The sequence below is a fragment of the Astyanax mexicanus genome, chromosome 4 (assembly GCF_023375975.1).
Source record: "Astyanax mexicanus isolate ESR-SI-001 chromosome 4, AstMex3_surface, whole genome shotgun sequence".
In the NCBI taxonomy this organism is placed as follows: domain Eukaryota; kingdom Metazoa; phylum Chordata; class Actinopteri; order Characiformes; family Acestrorhamphidae; genus Astyanax; species Astyanax mexicanus.
The window spans coordinates 52,139,510-52,162,500 of NC_064411.1; the positions used below are offsets into that span (position 1 = coordinate 52,139,510).

Here is a 22,991-nt window from a genome sequence, read left to right on the forward strand (position 1 = left end):
GAGCTGAATAACGTTTTAAAAAAACTAATTCTGTGGGGATATAAAAATGTAACGATATAATGTAACGTGATTGAAAGTTGTTCTATTTTGCCATTGAAACCTTTGGGAATGGGTGGGGTTACACAGCTTTCTGCAACCGAACAGCAGGGGGCGCCCGACCTGTGGTGGCTTCACTTTTGCGAGACGATGCTCTGTCCAGCTATACACAGTCTATGAGATAAACATATCATACAGCAGACAAACACAGTGATATGAGGGAAGTAAAACGAAAGCCTTAGTAGATTTTAAGCAGTGTTTAGGGCCGTTGTCTTGTATATGTATATATTTAACTGAAATTGCTGAATATCCAATTCTTTTAAAAAAGAAAATCATGAACCTTTTTCATACCACTGTGTATAAGTAAGAACAACATAAAATTGAAGCAGATTCACAGCTCTGGAGTGGGGCAACTGTCTATTGTAACATCTTCAACACAAAAGGTCTTGCCAGAGTTTCCTGCAATAAAAGTAATTGTGATAATTTGCTAAATAAACGTATGAATAATTTTTTTTTTCTTTCCAAGAAATCCTGAAGGGTGGGGTGAAGTTTGCCCACAACCCTTACCTGTGTAACGTGGAGACCATCCAGTGGGCTGACATCATGAGCTCAAAGGACAGCTCACAGTTCGTCAAATTCGAGTCCACCACCTCTAAAGACTGTGAGTATCACTATAGCACTGTACAGTATAAACCAGGAGGAATGCCATGTGGGCTCATATGGGTGGAACATGGGCTAGGTGGATTTCAGGTGGGCACTAATTGACTAATTGACAGTCCTTAAGATGTTTCTTGTCTAAATATCCTAATTAAGACTATCAGTGTCCTGACACGACCATCCCTGCAACATCTAATACCACTCTTCAAAAAAATTAAGAGACCACTTCAGTTGTTTCTGAATCAGTTTTTCTGATTTTGCTATTTATACTTAAAAATGATGAGTTTCTTTGATTGTACCAAATTAAAAACCTCTGGAATATAATCAAGAGGAAGATGGATGATCACAAGCCATCAAACCACCAAACTGAACTGCTTGAATTTCTGCACCAGGAGTAAAGCAGCATAAAGTTATCCAAAAGCAGTGTGTAAGACTGGTGGAGGAGAACCAATTATTCCACCAAGTATTGCATTTTACTCAAACATAAACCTATAAATAGCTAAATCAGAGAAACTGATTCAGAAACTGAAGTTCTCTCTTAATTTTTTTCCAAGGCTGCATATGTGGTCCCGCTCCCACATTGCCTGGATTAATTAACCTTCTGCTCCTGCCAATACCAGTTAAATTCTGTCCTGTGCCACAAAATATTATTACGGGTCTTGAGAGTCATGCGGGAGTGCAGAACTCTAGTTTATTGGCTGTGTTTTATAAATGAGCACAAGAAACAATACTGTATACTCAAAAACACAGACTTTTAAATAAAATAATTTACAGTATATGCATGAAAAGTACTGTGCAATTACACATTCTCACCAGAGGGGTCTCTATATCTCACAGTGTACTAACGCGAGTGTCACAAACAGAGGAGGACCTAACTGCAGGTATATTTAGTTAACGAAAATAGTTAAATAAAACAAAAACATGGAAAATACAAAAAACAAATAAAAAAGACTGGTATAACTAACTACCAAAGACAAGAACAAAGACTAATCAAAACTAAGAAAACAAGAAACTGAACAGCAAAAATAGCACTAGGATCAAAAAACCTAAAAACGAAAAGACTCAACAAGGAACACTGAAACAAAGAGGGTATGTACACGAAGAGGGTGGGGAACACCTAGGACAGGTAATGAGGGGGTGGGGAACACAGACGGCAGGACGGGGCTAAGGCGGAGACAAGACAATTACACAGGGCCCTATGCTTGAAGAGCACATGGGGCAGGGGTATCCACACTACGGCCCGCGGGCCATTTGTGGCCCGTTTCCTTTTTTGGATCGGCCCGCGAGGTATTTTAGAAATAGAATGAAAGTTGGCCCGCTGTTAAGCAGGTTTTTATAATGTGAGATTCAAAGTTTGAATGCTAGGTGTCAGAAACGGGCCAAAGAGTCTAAAAGCGGAGAGAGTGCGCATTTCTAGTGCAGAAAAACAGACCAAAGAGTCCAAAAGTTGCCATACGTAAGAAGTGTAATATTAAGAGACATCATAAAATTAAACATCAATTTGAAAAATCTTAGTTTACACAACACTGTCAAAGATAAAGATAGTAAGTCAAGTAAAATGGTGTGTAAATGAAATAATTGGGGAAAAAAGTATTAAATATTTAATTATTTGTTTTATTACAGAGTCTGTGGCCCATGACTTCAAATATATTTCTCCTTCTGGCCCCCAACAAAAAAAGTTTGGACACCCCTGACATGGGGGATCAAAACAAAACAGACTTAAAGGAAGAACAGGAACAGAAAAAAGAGAAAAGGAAACACACATTCTCAACAGAGACTCAACGCTCGAGACTTTCCTTTAAAAGGCCTGTGTTAAAAGGGCCTTTAAGAATTGCTTTGAACATTTAATTGCCAAATGATTAATATCATCCCCACTTTGTACTTACAGTATATTTGTTGCCTATTTTACCAAGTTCTCCCAAAACTTACAGACTGTTGCTTTAATCTCATTCAGGACCCATCTAAACCCCATGTACAGTGTACAACCCAGAAGTGGACCAAGTTTAACCTCTTCTGGTTCCATCACTGACCTCACATGAGCATATTATCCAGGCACAATCCTTTTATGACCCGTATTGACCTGATTTGATTGACTGATTGACTGAATAATTGATTTAATTTGCTATAACTGAGATCTTACTGTATTTTTTTCCTATTTCAGGTAAAATGTGCCACTCAGACTGCTACAACGGCTCGTGTTGGGCTCCTGGCAGGGCCAACTGCCAGACCTGTGAGTAGTCAACATTGAGGGATGCTGAACACTGGAGGAATTAAATGGCTTCTCCCATTGTATAGCTCATAAATACTGCAGCGTGTGGGTCACACTGAATAATTAAGAACATTGAAAAGCTTTCAGAGAATGTGCTGAGCTGTCAAAGTGTCAGAAATGTTTTTAACGCTGTTAGTAGTAGTAGTTAGACTACATGATAATACAAGTAGCAGTGCCCACAATCTTTGGCTGCATCTAAATTACGTACTACACACTAATACTTTAAAGTATATAGGCTACAGCTCTGGAGAAAAATAAGAGAGCACTTAAAAATGATGAGTTTCTTTGATTTTACCAAATTGAAAACCTCTGGAACATAATCAAGAGGAAGATGGATGATCACAAGCCATCAAACCAAACTGAACTGCTTGAATTTTTGCACCAGGAGTAAAGCAGCATAAAGTTATCCAAAAGCAGTGTGTAAGACTGGTGGAGGAGAACATGATGCCAAGATGCATGAAAACTGCATTTTCTGTAAATAAACGCTCTAAATGACAATATTTTTATTTGGAATTGGGTAGAAATGTTGTCTGTAGTTTATAGAATCAAAATCAGAGAATCTGATTCAGAAGTTACACTACACAACTATTTCTACACTGTAGAAAACAATAAAGGGACACATGTAGAACGGAATTACGTAGAAAACAGTAAAAAAAGAAGTGTTTGTCCTCCACATTAATCTCCTGATCTAAACCTGATGAACTGAGATTAAGGTGATTTGAGGTGATTTAATTGGGATGAGCTGGAGCTTCTTTCACAGCGTGAAGGAAAAGCAGCAATTATTGTTCAGCACCTCCAGGAACTCCTTCCTTCAAGATGCTGAGAAAACTATTCCAGGTGACTCTCCCTCATGAAGACACTGAAATTAAAATCTCAACAAGAGTGTGCAGATCTGTCCTTAAAGATAAATACGCTGCTTATTTAGAAGAATCTAAAGTATAACACTGGTTATATTCTGGTTTAACACTTTTTCCTTACTAAATAATTCAGCATGTGTTCCTGTATAGCTTTGATATAGTCTTCAATATTAAATTTACTATATAAAATCATAAAACACATTGAATGTGGAAAAGAAGAGGTGTGTCCAGTCGTTTGGATAATAATGGGGTAGAAAAATACATTTTAGTATGAATGATCTTCTTATATTTACAGTTCACAATTAATTATGTACAGTACAGGCCAAAATGTTCGGACACACCTTCTCTCTCTTTTTCAATGCGTTTTCTTTATTTTAATGACTATTTATACTGTAGATTCTCAATGAAGCATCAAAACTATGAATGAACACATGTGGAGTTTTATGTACTTAACAAAAAAAGTTAAAATAACTAAAAACATGTTTTATATTCTAGTTTCTTCAAAATAGCTCCCCTTTGCTCTGATTACTGCTTTGCACACTCTTGGCATCATTCTCTCAATGAGCTTCATTAAGAGGTGGCCACCTGAAATTTTGAAGGTTTTCCAACAGTCTTGAAAGAAGGAGTTCCCAGAGGTGTTTATTAGCACTTGTTGGCTCTTTTCCTTCTTCACTCTGTGCTCCAGCTCACCCCAAACCTCAAATCTGGATTGGGTTCAGGTCCGGTGACTGTGGATGCCGGGTCATTTTTTATTAAGTACATAAAACTCCACATGTGTTCATTCATAGTTTTGATGCTTTAGTTAGAATCTACAATGTAAATAGTCATTAAAAAATAAAGAAAACACATTGAAAAAAAGAAGGTCCAAACTTTTGGCCTGTACTGTACGTTTGGAGGATGTACAGTAAATACATGTGCTTTTTTCTGTATATTATATTGTAGTTACTAAGCTGACGTGTGCGGAGCAGTGCTCCGGGAGGTGTAAAGGACCCAAACCCAGCGACTGCTGCAACATGCACTGTGCGTCCGGATGCACCGGACCCAGACCTACAGACTGCCTGGTGAGAAAACTGGCAGTCATGTGATTTCTGCACTGTTTAGTGTCTAATTTAGTGCATGTCAGTGTGTCTTTGCTGTCGTAACGACGGGAAAAGCACACTATGCGCAGCTTGAATCAACGTGTCACTTGCCATTTCCTTTTAAGAACCAGGTGAGCTCTGACTTTGGCAGATTGATAAAACACAGTGTATCAACACCAGCCGATCACATGTCTCTCCAAACCATCACTGATTGGAAACTTCACACCAGACCTCGAGCAGTTTGAACTGTGTGTCTCTCCACTCTTCCTCCAGACTCTGATTTCTCCCTTCATTTACAAATGAAATGTAAAAATTTACTGATGATCAGTGATGGTTTGGAGAGACATGTCATCTGCTGGTGTTGATCCACTGTGTTTTATTATCAAGTCTAAAGTCAAAATCTTACAGCACTTCATGCTTCCCTCTGCTGACAACTTGCGGATTTCATTTTCCAGCAGGATTTGGCACACTGCCCACACTGCCAAAAGTACCAATTGGTCTTATATAATATTCTAATTATCTAAGATACTGATTTTTGGGTTTTCATTGGCTGTAAGCCAAAATCATCAACAATAAAATACATAATCGCTTAAAATAGATCACTCTGTGTTTAATACATCTATATAATATATGAGTTTCACATTTTCAACTGAATTACTGAAATAAAGTAACTTTTCAATGATATTCAAATTTTTTGAGATGTATATATTAGATGTATATATTAGATATATTATAAGTAATATAAGCATAGTATATATTATGTAAAATGTGTAAATATAACTGTGTATATGTGTGTGTGTGTTGCAGGCCTGTCGGGACTTCCAGGATGATAATACATGTAAAGACGCATGTCCTCCTCTCATGCTTTATAACCCCAACACCCACCAGCTGGCCCCCAACCCTGATGGGAAATACAACTTCGGGGCCACATGCGTCAAGAACTGCCCACGTAAGAGCCGGAGCGGGACTGAATTCACCCATCCATTTACTCAGCTGGATCCAATTAACAATCAAACACGCTTTCAAGATTAAATATGATACAGTGTGGAACAACAGCATTACATTACATTTAACTTTTTTTTAGAAACATCATCTGCACTCTTAACAAAAAGGGTTCTTTAAAGGAGAACTCTGGTGTAAAATGGACTTTTGTTGTAGTAAAACATGATAAAAAGTACTTACCTTTGATGAATAGCACACCTCCGTTCTCCCACAGCGTTCTGAGATCCAGAAATTTTAACAGTTTGTCCAAACAGCCTTCAGACTGGGTGATACGGCTCAAAGTAGCTCCACACCTCCTTGCTAGAATGCAGAGAGCCCTGACATTTAAAATGAGGCAATAATAACCTAAAATATTGTGGAAAAAGTGATTTATCAGGGTAAATTATGCCCCGTGTCTCCCAGTCTGAAGGGTGTTTGGACAAACTGTAAAAATTTCTGGATCTCTGAACGCTGTGGGAGAACGGAGGTGTGCTATTAATCAAAGATAAGAACATTTTATCATGTTTTACTACAACAAAAGTCCATTTTACACCAGAGTTCTCCTTTAAGTCTCATTAAATGATGAATGATGAAACATCTATCATAATGAAGATCATTCAATAGTGAGAGCATCAGTTGTAAAGTAGTGAAGAGGTAGAGTTACAGGTATACAGTGAATAGCTCTATTTGAGTAATGTTCTAATACAGATTATGACAAGCAAAAACTACTCAACTAAGTAAAGAAAAAATGACTTTAGAAAAAAATTATAGTCAGTCAGTCCAAAAAGAAGAATTTCAAGGACTTTAAAAGTATCCTCAAGTGCAGTCACAGTAAAGACCACTAAAAACATTATAATGATAAAACTGGCACTCATCAGGACCAGAAACAAGAAACTACATGATTCCTTATGTGTATGTTTCGTATTGCAACAAAAGCAACTTTTATGATACATTAGATCAAATACTAATTGATCTACTTTGTCCCATAACAATAATCAGCTGTTATTGGTGTAAGAACCATGTTTCCAAAGTACATATTTAAAATATGTCTTAGGTTTTCATGCTTATATATGTTGTCATTCAGTTTATTCATATACAGCTCTGAAAAAAAATGATGAGAGCACTTCAGTTTCTGAATCAGTTTCTCTGATTTTGCTATTTATAGGTTTATGTTTGAGTAAAAATAAACATTATTGTTTTATTCTACAAACTACAGATAACATTTCTCCCAAATTCCAAATAATAATATTGTCATTTAGAGCATTTATTTGCAGAACATGAGAAATGTCTGAAATAACAAAAAAAGATGCAGAACTTTCAGACCTCAAATAATGAAAAGAAAACAAGTTCATATTCATAAAGTTTTAATAGTTCAGAAATCAATATTTGGTGGAATAACCCTGTTTTTTAATCACAGGTTTTATGCATATTGGCATCATGTTCTCCTCCACCAGTCTTACACACTGCTTTTGGATAACTTTATGCTGCTTTACTCCTGCTGCAAAAATTCAAGCAGGTCAGTTTGGTGGTTTGATGGCTTGTGATCATCCATCTTCCTCTTGATTATATTCCAGAGGTTTTCAATTTGGTAAAATCAAAGAAACTCATTTTTAAGTGGTCCCTTATTTTTTTCAGAGCTAAAAGCGTTTTAATCTGTTACTTGTTAGCAAAATTAGCATTGTAGCACCAATATAAAAAAAAACAAAACATAGCTTTAGAGACACCCCATGTCTAAGCTAACCTGTTACACATGGGGCGGAAAGTAAAAATAGTGTAAATTTGCCTTTTAGCTGAAATACTCCTGTAAACAGACTTTTTAAGCCTCAGCAGCTTCTAAATGGAAGATTTTCAAGAGAATCTGTGAATCTGTGTTTTCATTCTTTCGTTTCAGTTAAAATGTGAACAACTCCAACCCAGGAATAGACAATCATTCAGTCCTGAGTCGTGAGCGTGCATCAGTTTTCCAGCTCTGCTAGTTTCTCAGTAACAGCATCCAGCGGCAGCTTAAAACAGGGGCAGATTGTTTTTTGTAAATGTTTTGTGATTTGTTTGGCAGTAATTTGTACTTTATGCCTCCTGCTTGTTTTGTGTGTGTTACAGATAACTACGTGGTCACGGATCACGGCGCATGCGTGAGATCATGCAGTCCTGGGACGTATGAGGTGGACGAGGACGGGGTCAGAAAGTGTAAGAAGTGTGAAGGACTGTGTCCAAAAGGTAACATTCCTTTTATCTGTTTTTTTAATGTTTTTATAGTCTGGATGTTGGGTGGTTGTATGTTTTATATTTAGAAATCAGAGAGTTGGCACATGTGACTTGGGCTGATTACCCAATTATACTTGGCAACCGGGGTATTGGAACATGAGGCTTAGGCTGATTCCCTTATTATACTCAACAATCGGGGTGTTGGAACAAACGACTTGAGACAAATCCTATATTTTACTCAGCAACCGGGGTGTTGGCACATGTGACTTGGGCTGATTACCCAATTATACTTGGCAACCAAGGTGTTGATACATGTGGCTCAGGCGGATTCCCATATTATACTCAGCAACCGGGGTGTTGGAACATGTGACTTGGGCTGATTACCCAATTATACTGGGCAACCGTGGTGTTGGAACATGAGGCTCAGGCCAATTCCCATATTAAACTCAGCAACCGAGGTGTTGATACAGTTGGCTCAAGCCAATTCCAGTAGTATACTCAGCAACCGGGGTGTTGGTACATGTGGCTTAGGCTGATTCCCATATTATACTCAACAACCGGGGTGTTGGTTTAATGCTGCTCAGGCCGATTCCCATATTATACTTAGCAACCGAGGTGTTGGTACATGAGGCTCAGGCTGAATACCCTATTATACTCAGCAACCGGGGTGTTGGTACATGTGGCTCAGGTTAATTCCCATATTATACTCAGCAACCGGGGTGTTGGTACATGTGGCGCAGGTTAATTCCCATATTATACTCAGCAACCGGGGTGTTGATACAAAAATCTAATCCATTTTTAGAGCAGGAGATCAGTGCTATATGTTCACTAGCTTATATAGGACTTGGCAAAAGTCATGCCAACGGGCCCAAGAAACCTGGAAACTCATGAGGGACATTGGACATAATGTGGAGGTAAACCCTAAAACAATACTCTATGGGTGTTTTACAAATGACCTCGATGAGAAAACTAGTAATTTTTTCTGGCATATTTTATGTATTGTTAATTGTAAACTTTGGAAAACATGTTGTAAGATGGTCATAAATCAGGTACAAATACCAGCAAATGTAATTTTTAAACAAATTAAGGCTGAAATTAAAAGACTGAAAACCATAGATCAGGGGTGTCCAAACTACGGCCCCCGGGCCATTTGTGGCCCGTTTCCTTTTTTGGATCGGCCCGCGAGGTATTTTAGAAATAGAATGAAAGTTGGCCCGCTGTTAAGCAGGTTTTTATAATGTGAGATTCAAAGTTTAAACGCTAGGTGTCAGAAACAGGCCAAAGAGTCTAATAGTAGTGAGGGTGCGCATTTCTAGCGCAGAAAATCAGGCCAAAGAGTCTAAAAGCGGAGAGAGTGCGCATTTCTAGCAAAGAAAAACGAGCCAAAGAATCTAAAAGCGGAGAGAGTGTGCATTTCTAGCGCAGAAAATCGGGCCAAAGAGTCTAAAAGTGGAGAGGGTGCGCATTTCTAGCAAAGAAAAACGAGCCAAAGAGTCTAAAAGCGGAGAGAGTGTGCATTTCTAGCGCAGAAAATCGGGCCAAAGAGTCTAAAAGTGGAGAGGGTGCGCATTTCTAGCAAAGAAAAACGAGCCAAAGAGTCTAAAAGCAGAGAGAGTGCGCATTTCTAGCGCAGAAAATCGCGCGAAAGAGACGTAATTAAGGAGTTTAATATTAAGAGACATCATGAAATGAAACATCAATTTGAAAAATCTTAGTTTACACAACACTGTCAAAGATAAAGAAAGTTAGTCAAGTAAAATGGTGTGTAAATGAAATAATCAGGGAAATGTATTATTTAAAGTGGTATATTTCATTATTTGTTTTATTATAGAGTTTGTGGCCCGTGACTTCAAATATATTTCTCCTTCTGGACCCCAACAAAAAAAGTTTGGACACCCCTGTCATAGACCTAAGATATAAAAAAGAAACATCCTTGGACAATCTTAGATATTTAAATTTTAGTAAAATGTATTTTATGTAAAATGTATTTGATATATATGTGGTGTTAAAATATTTTATAGAATGTGTTTTGGGTTTGGTATGGTGAGTATGTGAAATTTTATGATGTAATACTTCAGAAATAATTAATAAAGTTTCTTTTAAAAAGCAAAAGTCATGGGACACGAAACAAGTCTTGTGTCGTATTGACATTTGGCATGTCAATGTACAAACATTTTTTCAATTGGCTTTAAATCATAATAATGTGTTATTAATGCTGAACCAATCATGTATGTATAGCTGATTTTATGCCAGGCTTAAATAAGGTTTTAAAAATGAATTTTATTTTTCCCTTTGTCATGTTTGTCACTTAGGACAGATACAGATTCTTTAGTTTCTTCAGTTTCCATTCTCAGTACAGAAATCTAGTTAATCTTTTATCATGTGCTGCTTCTTCCAGTGTGCTCTGGACTGGGGGTGGGTAATCTGGTTGGAGTCATGTCAATCAATAGCAGCAACATCGACTCGTTTGAGAATTGCACAACCATCAACGGAGACGTCTTAATCCTTAAAACTACGCTGAATGGGTGAGTTTAAACATTTCATATTGAAATGGCTGGTATAATCATATGGTAACTAGGACTGGAATAAAATATCGATATTGGGATACAGCATATCCTATTGATTTCTATTGAGATACATTATCGATATGTTGTGTTAAATATGGATATTTTTATATTGTTTTGAAACATAAGTGCTCTTAACTCTTTAGGATTCCCTAACTTGACTTACTAAAGTCATTACTTCATTACTCCATGTGGTGGCGCTATCATCAAATGAATAGGGTAAAAATGCAATGAAGAATATTGGTTGTTTTATTGTAGTTAAACTTGTGTTAAATGAAAAGCTGACAATTGTTGAGCTAAAACATCCTTATTACTACAAAAGAGGATTATAATATTGGTAATCATTACCAATTTTGAGGTGACAGCAGTGTATAAATCAAGTAGCTACTCCCATCTCAGTCATATATACTGCGGTTTCTTATCCAGTGCTAATATATATATATATATATATATATATATATATATATATATATATATATATATATATATATATATATATATAGTTTTTTTTTTCCTGGCATCCTACACTCTAAGAAATATAAGTACAGATTTGTACTTAAAAGAGTACAAAGCTTGTCGCTGGGGCTGTACCTTATATTGAGGTACAAAAAAGTACCTTTCAGTGAAAGTCCTTTTTTGTACCCATGGTTTTTGTGCCAGTATAGATTATAAAGATTATAAACATTGTCATCAACTAAAAATGGCTCAAAAACTTGATGATACAAAATTGTCTGGCTTTCAAATAAAAAATGTGCAATTTAAATATATACTGTTCATTAGTACAGTGATGCAGAATACTGAATGTACCCTTTGGCTGGTTAAATGGTACAAATTTGTACTTATTGCTGTTAGAAATGACTTTGTACTTCAGAGGGAACAAATCTGACCCTGTAAAGACCAATAATGTACCTTCGAGTACAAAAAAGTACTCATATCGTACCTCTGTTTTTTAGAGTGTATATTAAAAATAAATTACTTTACCTCCATGTGTAAAAATAACCTCTTGTTTGTCTTATTTATTTTTTTTATTGATTTAAATTGTTTCTTTACCTTGTGCAGTGATACATTTACTAAAACACCAAAAATGGATCCAGCCAAACTCAACGTTTTCAGAACAGTGAAAGAAATCACTGGTGAGTAACGTCTAAAAACGCCTCCTTTTATAAGAAGTGTGATGTGTGTTAAACTGTAGCCGTGTTGATTATTAAAGGCAGCCCAGATTTAGACCCGTAGGCCGCAGCATGTGTAGCTCAGCGGTTTCCTGGCTAATTAAACTCATCTGTAGTTTCTTAAGCTCTATAAGTCAGATTAAATACAGCAGGAAAAGCAGTTTAACACTGTAAAACACTGTGTGTGTTCTGTGGGTGTTGAATAAATAACTGAATAAATAAATAAATAACCTGTTTTAACTTGTTTTAACATGTTTTAACCTGTGTCCTATACATAAAATCAAATTTTTGTCTGTCTATTAATTAGTGGTGGTCTCAGAAATCTGTATTAAAGAGGACTTAAGATAATAAGATATCATATATTGTTTATTTCTTTAGTTCAGTGTTTTATTGATTGTGAATTAGAATATCATTGAAGAGTTTCAGTAATTCAGTTCAAAATGTGAAACTATATATATATATATATATATTATATAGATGTATTAAACACACAGAGTGATCTATTTTAAACATTTATTTAATTTATTGTTGATGATTATCGCTTACAGCCAATGAAAACCCAAAAATCAGTGTCTCAGAAATGTAGAATATAGTGTGGACAGTGTGCCAAGTCCTGCTGGAAAATGAAATCTGCATCTCCATAAAAGTTGTCAGTAGCAGAGGGAAGTATGAAGTGCTGTAAGATTTTGAGGGAAAACAGAACTGCACTGACTTTAGACTTGATAATAAAACACAGTGGATCAACACCAGCAGATGACATGTCTCTCCAACCTTTACTGACTCATTTATTGGACATTTAATGAATACTTTTAATGCATTTACAGGAAGTCTTCTGGTTCAGTACTGGCCGAAAAATATGCCGTCTCTCAGTCCGTTTGAAAACCTGGAAGTCATCCGTGGACGAACCAAACATCAGTAAGCTATGACATATTCACTATTGATTAAACGTTTGAAATCACCCCTATTGTTTAGCAGTCCTGTATTAGCAGTGTTGTGGGTCAGCCAGACGCGACTCTTCCTGTATCATTTTTTTTCTCCAGTTTCTAAGAGTCTTTTAAAAAAGGTGTAGGAAACAGTTCTCATCACTCTCTGGCTTCATCTGTAATTTCTCTAAAGAAAAGAAGACTTTCTACTTTTAATAGTTACAGAGTTCTCTGTGATTCTGAGTCTTCTGTCTGTGTCTTCTGTGTGTAAATACTGCTGCAGTAGAGAGTAACAGCAGTAACTCCATCTGTTGCAGCTTTACTGCTTTACTACAGACAGAGACTTTGGAAATAGGCACTTTTAAAATGCATTTCCAAAAAAACAATGTTCAATTTTTTTTCTCCATTAGTAAAATAATTATTTTTTTCTTAAAGAGCCTCTAAACCCTAAACCATTAATAGCTGAAATGCGTTCCTTTGAAGTAATGAAGCTCAGTCCAATCAGCTCTCCCTTCTGCCCCGCCCCTAAACCCATACATCACCCAGTGCCCTCATGAACTACTCATTTTTTGGCTTTTTTTTTTTGCTTATTCAAATTTGAGCTGAGGGTGGAGTAAGCTTGGAAGTTAGCACACACTTACAGCTTTTCTAATTTCTGTAGATAAAGACGTATAAAGACGTATTGACGTGTTATAGATAATGACATACTGTGTTCTCTGGAATGATGGTACGCCATCTGAAACATTTACCCAATGTCCCAATACTTTTGCCCATATGCGTTAGTCTACTATACCAGTGTATGTAGTATATATTTGCATTAGCAGTGTTATTAATAATGCTTCTGTTCCCCTCCTCCAGGGGCACAGTCAGCCTTGGGATTGGTAAACTTCCCATCACCCACCTGGGCCTTCGAGCTCTGCGTGAGATCAGCGACGGAGACGTGTCCATCTCGGCCAACGCCAAACTCTGCTACAACAGTCCCGAGCACTGGAAACGCCTGTTCAGATCAGAAGACCAGGTCGCCCGGCCCATGCAGAACGCTGACCCAGCTACCTGTGGTAATATACTGATGTGCCAAAAGTCATGGGACAGCAATACGTACTAGTAAATCATTGACTGATCATTGATCAAGGTTTAGCTCAGGGGACGGCAGGCATGGGAACACCTACACAACTGTGTAAAGGGTTAAACACTGGGCATTTAACATTCCTTGATCCACAGACATAGGCATTACCACCCACAGTGGACAGCAAGCAAGCAAAGAGGGCGGTACTGATCATGACCGGTGGCTTCTGGCTACAAATGTCCAACAATGTGAAAACAAGTGACAAGCAAGTTTAGCAGAAATAACATCCATCTTCAGTGCAGGAGACCCAACACTCTAATCCCACATTTCAGTGCAGTGTTTCTTAGCTTCAATGGACATGCCAAAAGTCATGGGACACAATAGAAAAAGGAAAATTAATTTATGATTCACTCACAGTCAATCACTCAGAGGTACATTTACAATGTTGTTGATCGTTTACAATAGAAATGAAAAAAAAAGAAAAAATTTGGCACAGTATAAAAAGTTGAAATCAAGATTAGTAATAAGATTAGATGTAAAAAAAAAAAAGAAAGAAAAGAGAACAAAGTAAAATAACAATTAAAACCTAAACCATAATTTTTCCATGAATTGCCTAAATTTGTTTTAGATAGAACTACGGATATATTAATAGAATGTGTAAGACTAATGCATCAGTCAGATCACTAACTGGATACTCCTCTCTATAAAGTCCATTACTCAGCCCAGTACAGTGAGTATCAGATCACTAACTGGATATCCCTCTCGAGAGTCCATCACTCAGCCAACAACAATGTTGTTTGTCGATCGTTAACAGTAGAAATTTAAATAAAAAAGAAGTGAATCAACTTAGATAGAAGCGAAAACGGAAAATGAGCAAGCACAAATAAGTCCTGGTATAAAAATAAGTTGAAATCAAGATCAGTAATAAGATGTAGAGGTAAAAAAGGAAAAGAGAACAAAGTAAAATAGGTAAAATAACAACTTAAACCTAAACCATATAATTATTCTCATTAATAGCTGAAATTTGTTCCTTTAAAGTAATGGAACATACCAATCCTGCTTTCAATTTTTTTTATAAACATTTCCTAACCTTTAAAAAATAATTTTATTGTCATTGTCCTTGTTTTGGTACGCAAAAATTCACAATATGCAAATCAGTCAATCAGTAATATCGCCCATACTGCTGCTGCTGCTCAGCCAATTAGCTCTTCCTTCTGCCCCTCTCCTAAACCCATACATCACCCATCTCCCATTTCTTTTTAGCCTTTTTTAAATTTGAGTCAGCAAAAATCAGGAGGTTTAGTGCCCCTTGAAGAAGGCTTATAAAAGAAAACTAAAATTAAAATAATAATATATATATATATATATATATATATATATATATATATATATATATATATATATATAACCATGTTATTTAGCTTCTTTAAAGATGTGGTTTCAATCTCTCTCTGTCTCTCTCTCTCTTTCATTTTTCTCTTTATTTCTCTCTCTCTCTTTCTCTCTCTCTCTGCAGCGGCCCTGAATCAGACCTGTGATGAAATGTGTACACCTGAAGGCTGCTGGGGTCCGGGCCCCACCATGTGCTTCAGCTGTAAACACTACAGCCGTAAGAAGAGCTGTGTAGCTTTCTGTAACCTGCTGGAGGGGTGAGTCTTCTCTGATCTTCACTGCTCATCCTCAGCATGTTCACTGTGTGAACTAAAACACACAGCGCTCTGCCTGTCAGAAAACCTCCAGACATCTAGAATTTTATTTATTTACATTCATTTATTTATTTAGCATGCAAAACTACTCTTACACTGCTGGGAATAAATCAGAAATCCAGGCCTTCTATCTCCTGTATTGTCCATTTTATAGCCTAAATATGTGGTCACAGCTGATATGCATCCTTGAGAGCCAATCAGGTCATATTTAGAAATGTATTTATGTACAGTAGAGGCTCCACTACTGTAGGAAGCAGCGATTCAGCTTGTTTAACTGTGAGATGAAACTACGGATTCAAATGTGTAAGACTTTGTAGAGAGTACAGTGATTATCAGAACACTAACCGGATTCCCCTCTTAAGAGTCATTCACAATAGTGAGTATCACACTACTAACTGGATAACCCTCTCGAGAGTCATCACTCAGCTCAGTATAGTACAGTGAGTATCAGAATACTAACTCAATGCCTCCCTCAAAAGTTCATAACTCTGCACAGTACAGTGAGAATCAGAACACTAACTGGACTCCCCTCTTAAAAGTGCATCCCTCAGGCCAATACAGTGAGTATCAGAACACAAACAGGAAGTCCCTCTCAAAAGTGTATCACTCAGCCCAGTACAGAGAGTAGCAGGTTACTAACTGGAATTCTCTCTTGAGAGTCCATCACTCAGCCCAGTATAGTACTGTGAGAATCAGAACACTAACTGGATACCCCTCTCAAAAGTTCATCACTCAGCCCAGTACAGAGAGTATCAGGTTACTAACTGGAACCCTCTCTTGAGAGTCCATCACTCAGCCCAGTGTAGTACTGTGAGAATCAGAACACTAACTGGACTCCCCTCTCAAAAGTGCATCACTCAGCCCAGTACAGTGAGTATCAGAACACAAACTGGATTTCTCTCTCGAGAGTCCATCAATTAGCCCAGTACAGTGAGCATCAGCACACTAACTGGATGTCCCTCTCGAGAGTCCATCACTCAGCCCGGTATAGTACAGTAAGAATCAGAACACTAACTGGATTCCCCTCTCAAAAGTGGATCACTCAGCCCAGTACAGAGAGTTTCAGGTTACTAACTTGAACCCTCTCTTGAGAGTCCATCACTCAGCCCAGTGTAGTACAGTGACAGTCAGAACACTAACTAAACACTAAACAGGTGGTAAATAATTGCCGTTTTTTCTTTTTGTTTTTCACAGTGAGCATCGTGAATGCGAGGTCAACATGACCTGTCTGGAGTGCGACCCCGAGTGCAGACCACTCAACGGCTCACTGACCTGCAGTAAACCTGTGAGTTTACCTACAATCTCTTCAGCTTAGTCAAAAATGCTGAAGCTAAAATTAGTGTTTATATAAAGCCCTGCTTTAGATCACTGAATTAGAGGTCTTTGAAGAAAGACAGGTCTTGGCGCTTGCTCATGAATATTCATACATGCAAATATACTGCCTCTGATTGGCTAACAGCACTGCAGCAGTATAGGACTCTGTGGTTTGGCCTAAGCTTTTATTCTTAATGACTTTATTACATTACTTTTAGACTTTAAGTAGTTTTAAAACCAGTACTTTTACACTTTTACTTAAAGAGACCTTAGTATAGTATACATACAGGGGTTGGACAATGAAACTGAAATACCTGTCATTTTAATGTGGGAGGTTTCATTCATGCTAAATTGGAGCAGCCTGGTGGCCAATCTTCATTAATTGCACATTGCACCAGTAAGAGCAGAGTGTGAAGGTTCAATTAGCATGGTAAGAGCACAGTTCTGCTCTAAATATTGCAATGCACACAACATTATGGGGGACATACCAGAGTTCAAAAGAGGACAAATTGTTGGTGCACGTCTTGCTGGCACATCTGTGACCAAGACAGCAAGTCTTTGTGATGTATCAAGAGCCACGGTATCCAGGGTAATGTCAGCATACCACCAAGACGGACCAACCACATCCAACAGGATTAACTGTGGACGCTGTAAGAGGAAGCTGTCTGAAAGGGATGTTCGGGTGCTAACCTGGATTGTATCCAAAAAACATAAAACCACGGCTGATCAAATCACGGAAGAATTCACCTCAGAATGTGCACCTCAACTCTCCTGTTTCCACCAGAACTGTCCGTCACCACAATCAATTATTGTGCTCTAAAACCAGGTGTTTCAGTTTCATTGTTTCATTGTCCAACCCTTGTAATTCTACCTGGTTAAACAAGAAAAATAAGATTTTATGTTTTGAAATTCCACTGTAAGGCAGCGTGTTCCCAGACTGGTGGTGGTCAGTGTAGAGTATGTTGTCTCAGGCGTGGTGGGGTAGGAGGGCATTTCAGGGAAAGTCAGGGTGGTAGAATAGGAGGCCGCAGTTCCTGAAAGCTGCGAGAGGGAGAGGAGTTGGTGAGGTTTGAAAGAGTGTGGTCTGTGTGATGTTCAGGGTCCGGACGGCTGCGTGGAATGCGCCCACTTCAGAGACGGACCGCACTGCGTGGCCCGCTGCCCTCAGGGCATCCCGGGAGAGAAGGACACGCTGGTGTGGAAATATCCCGACAGCATGCGGGTGTGCCAGCTGTGCCACCAGAACTGCACCCAGGGGTGAGCGTGCCAAACATTCACAGACAAACACATACAAAATAACATACATTTTACGCATTTCTGGGTTATACTGCTTTTTTGTTACCATATTTTTTGCCCTATAAAGCACACTTAAAATCCTTTAATCCTTTAATTTTCCCAAAAAATGTCAGTGCACCTCATAATCCGGTGCTCCTTAAGTATACATTCTACCAGTCAGGTATTAAGGAGCAGTAAAGCCACACCACTGAAGTACAGCATTATAAGGGTGGGTTTTCAGTCAAGTTACCCCAGCGCTAAGGCTGGGTGCAGCAGCATTAGCATTAGCCGATAACCACAGCAGTGCTAGATCTTTTGCTGCTCAGAGGTGAGTATATTAGACTGTAGTATGTATGTTTGCTGTGTTAATACAAACTACATGGGATGAACTGCTAGCAGCATTTACGTCCTGCTAGCGCTAGGCTGAGGTTAGCGGCTAATGCTAATGTTAATGCTGCTGCACCCAGCCTTAGTGCTGGAGAAACTTCACTTAAAACTCACCCTTAGACAAAATACTGTAAATCTGAGCTTACTGTAAATAAACAGAAGCGCTTTACTCACCCAAATAAACAGTTTTCAGGAGAAAAATCTGTGCGGATTAACATCCAGCACTCATTTGACTTTAAAATATATATATTTTTAAGAATTACAGTTTTGTTTACTAAGGCGCTTCCCATTTGAAGGTAAACTTGGCGACACCCTTGCTCACTTTGATTTAGGCATCCTTACTAGTGTCGCATAATGCACCTTATAATCTGGTGCACCTATATTATAGGACAATATTCTATTTTTAATGTACAAAAAATTAAGTGTAATTAGGTATTTTTTTGTTGAGATAATTTGCTATACATACATATATATATATATATATATGAATATACTGTATATTAAACCTAATCCTTTAATCATTGTTATTTATCTTTTAGATGCACCGGACCAGAACTGAAAGACTGCAGAGAATATAAACCGTGAGTTGAGGTGGAAAAAGGCAAAAGTGAAAAACGTGGATTCATAATCCATCCCAGCACTGTCATATCTGACTATATATATATTTTTAAGTATAGCTACAGATTAGAAGTATTACTGTAGTACACTACTGTTTAAAAGTATGGATATTAATTGTTATTATGAACCACAATTTTTTTTTTAATTGTGTATTAATTTTAAAAGGAAAGACAATTATGCTATGATTTAATTGATTTTATTGCTATTCATTTATTAACATTATAAAACATATAAATTGTTAATATGTATTTTGAACTTTCCAAAAACTTTTGGCTACAAGATCACTAAGGGTCTCTATGTAGTTTTTTTAAGCATTTAAGAATCTGGTATTTCTTTATTTTTATAGCATATAAGAAAAATATTGTACCTGCATTGTTAATATAATGTCACAATATATGTTCTATTATTAAAATTCCATATTCATATTGTAAACTTTTTAAAGAAGGAATTTAACATAGCCCTTTTCCTAGTCCTAGTTATATTTCAAGACTTAGGACTAATCAAATATATTTAATTTCATGTGACAGTGAAGTTTCACTCATTCATCAGTTTCACTGATATAGTTGCACTGTCAATTCACACTTTAATTCCCCATAAACTGTGAACTTTAAGAACTTTACGCACTCATTCACTTTACCAGCCTTAAGCTATATAACATATTTGCACTACTGTTATATACTATTTTTACTGTCATTCCATCTCAATCACCATCAATATTGCACTATTGTCTTACGTATGTTTATTGTGTCTTGTTGTATTGTACATATAGTGTCTCCCACTCTTTTATGTTATATATATATATTTCTTTTTTTACTTATATTTATATATCTATTTCTCCCCCACAGCACTGCACCTTGTTTTTGTCTCATGTATGTCTATTTGTGTCCCTGCTGTATTGTACACATAGTGTCTCCCATTCTCTTTTATTATGTCTATTATCTGTACTTGCTGTAAAATTGGGAAGGAGAGTAACGTAATTTCAATTCTCTGTATGTCCTGTACATATGCAGTATTAACAATAAAACTACTTGACTTGACTTGACTCACTTCTGGAATAATGGAAATGAAATATTCTATATTTCTGTGTCTCAGTTTTTCAGGGATGTCGGTGATAGCCGCTGGCGTGGTCGGGGGTATCCTGGCCTTTGTTATTCTCAGTTTGGGCGTGGCCGTACTCGTGAGGAGACGACACATCAAGAGGAAGAGGACACTGCGCAGATTACTGCAGGAGAGAGAGGTACAGCTACACAATAATATTAGTAATAATAATAATAAAATCAATATTATAAAATATGTTCAAAAATTAAAATTGCTTAAAGAAATGAGGATCAGTCAATACGAAAAATTTCAAGAACTTTGAAAGTATCTTTAAATGCAGTCGCAAAGACCGTCAAAAACTTTATGATGAAACGGGCACTAATCAGGACCACCCCAGTAAAGGAAGAGCAAGTTCATCAGAGAGTTAAGAGTCAAGTTATAAGCTCCCCAGATAAGAGCACCTAAATGCTTTACATTTTGTATTTTGGTTTGTTTTTAACACTTTATGTAGTAACTCAAGTTACTACATGATTCCTTATGTATTTCTTCATAGTCTGGATCACTTCACTATTCATTTACAATGTAGAAAAAAAAAATAAAACATTGAATGAGAAGAATGAGAATGCGAGAGACTGTATTTGGGTTCTGTAGGTGTCGGCAGTGTATAAATCAAGAAGCTGCTCCCATCTCCCATCCATTGATGCAGAGTTTTTTTTTTTCTTGTGAAAAAAACATTGTAAAATTAATTAAAATAATATAATTAAATGAAAAATTAAAGTTTTTGCTGAACTATCGCTTTAATCAGTAGCCAAACCAATAATTCTGCTCCGTGAAAGGAGATAAGTATAAATGGCTTCTCGTAACAATAAGACAATAGATGTAGACAGGATGTGCTCTTAAATGATCATGTAGAGGTGTTTTCCTGACAGGATGTCTCTGTGTGTGTGTGTGTGTGTGTGTGTGTGTCCACAGTTGGTGGAGCCGCTCACCCCCAGTGGAGAAGCTCCTAACCAGTCCCTGCTGCGCATCCTCAAAGAGACAGAGTTCAAGAAGATCAAAGTTCTGGGATCCGGAGCGTTCGGCACGGTGTATAAGGTGAGGGACCTTCCTCTGAGATCAGCTGTCCTAATAAACACAGGAGTGTGTGAAAATAGAACGTCAGCATAGAATCACGTTCACAATCCGTGTATCATTTGTTCATATGAGAATCAGAAACAAAATAATAAAAATATATATATATATATATATATATATATATATTTTTTTTTTTGTATTTGAATATAATACCAAAAATGGGAAATTAAAAAAAAAGGAAAACAGATCAGAAGCCAAAATTGATTTAGATTTTTCACCTGTGTCTTATTCTTATTCAGTTTACCAGATTAATTTCGTCTTCTGATCTATTATATTCAAAAACGAACAACAAAATAATTAATTAATTTTTTTATTTTCCGATTTTAATTTTCAATTGAATATCAAATGAATAAATGACACACGGATGGCTCACCATAGTGTGCTTAGTATAACAGTACATACCATAATAGTACCACAAAGTTAATTGTTAGAATGTATATTATTTTTATATTATAATTGTCTCTTTTTGTTGCAGGGTTTGTGGGTCCCGGAAGGAGAAGACGTGAAGATCCCTGTGGCCATTAAGGTTCTGCGAGAGGCCACATCCCCTAAAGCTAACAAAGAGATCCTGGACGTGAGTTGAGAAATATTAGAAATATTTTAATCGATACAGTATGACATTTTTTTGTTATATATATTTGGTTGATTTTTACAGTCAGTGCTCTAGTCAGTGATCTATTACTGCATGCATTTGGCTCTAATTAGCATTTGGTTAGCATTAGCCAGGCATATGGTATGTTTAGTGTCAGCGCTGAGAGTTCAGTTGGCTGAGATAACCCGGGAGTTATTTTTACAGAAATTATGCAATGATGATTGTTGTGTTATTTTCATTTTTATGTACAGCGTGTACATTTGTGAATCATTAACGTAAGTGTTCACAGGCTTATCAGTGTAGCAGAGCTGTTTTCATTGCAGTTACTCAACAGGCGTCTGTGGAACAGTCAAAGCAGGGCTGTTAAACTCACATTTGTGAACATTTGAATGAAAAAAGCTTAGTTTTTAGTGGTTTCCTGTCATCATACACAATAATCCACTCATAAAGGAGTTTTAAGTGTGATCATTTAAAAAAATACCTGCTAAAATACCTGCTATACAACCCTAAATCATACAAAAGTCATGACTGAAACCTAGATATGTAATGTTTTATCTGCTCAACGTAATTTAATTTATTAATAGAATATGAATCCATTCATGCATTTACTTTTTCTTTTGCAATGTTGCCGTTCCTTCTTACAACAATTTAAAACTTAAGTTTTGGCACTGAGAAAATCAATAGATGAAAACAAGTGATTAGGTGTTATTTTGTCCTATTTTTTTTTTTCCTGAAAACACGTCTTGAGATCTGTAACAGTAAAATTCTCCACGCATTCTATATTCTTTGAGGGAGGTGTGTCTTTGCTATCATAAACGACAGGAAAAGTACAACTTGCACAGCTCGAAACATACAAAAAGCATGCACTTGTAACATGAAATCAACCAATCAGCGTGTGACTTGCCATTCCCTTTAAAATTAAACAGGTGTGCTCTGACTGTGGCCGATTGCTATTTTAACAGCGCAGCTACCTGGACGTGTCCAACTCTTCTCAGCAGTGACAACTGCCATTTGCAGGAACAGCAATGTTATTTTATTCTTTATTCTGTTTATTTTTGTATTTATGTAGATGTTGGGTTTGTGCACTGCTGTGTATTCTTGTGTGTGTAACAAGTGGGGTA

At 37.0% G+C, this 22,991-nt stretch overlaps 1 protein-coding gene across 1 annotated transcript in view; it reads left to right on the top strand.

Annotated features, from left to right (window-relative positions):
- Positions 1-22,991, top strand: part of egfra (epidermal growth factor receptor a (erythroblastic leukemia viral (v-erb-b) oncogene homolog, avian)) — a 119,827-nt gene that overhangs the window by 76,998 nt on the left and 19,838 nt on the right. Inside the window, exons 4-19 of the mRNA XM_022678693.2 lie at positions 563-697; positions 2,855-2,923; positions 4,762-4,880; positions 5,706-5,847; positions 7,980-8,096; positions 10,483-10,609; positions 11,708-11,781; positions 12,642-12,732; positions 13,599-13,798; positions 15,323-15,455; positions 16,707-16,797; positions 17,926-18,083; positions 19,028-19,069; positions 20,199-20,343; positions 21,117-21,239; positions 21,754-21,852. Coding sequence (XP_022534414.2) covers positions 563-697; positions 2,855-2,923; positions 4,762-4,880; positions 5,706-5,847; positions 7,980-8,096; positions 10,483-10,609; positions 11,708-11,781; positions 12,642-12,732; positions 13,599-13,798; positions 15,323-15,455; positions 16,707-16,797; positions 17,926-18,083; positions 19,028-19,069; positions 20,199-20,343; positions 21,117-21,239; positions 21,754-21,852 — 1,865 coding nt within the window. The remainder of the gene's footprint in view (positions 1-562; positions 698-2,854; positions 2,924-4,761; positions 4,881-5,705; positions 5,848-7,979; positions 8,097-10,482; positions 10,610-11,707; positions 11,782-12,641; positions 12,733-13,598; positions 13,799-15,322; positions 15,456-16,706; positions 16,798-17,925; positions 18,084-19,027; positions 19,070-20,198; positions 20,344-21,116; positions 21,240-21,753; positions 21,853-22,991) is intronic.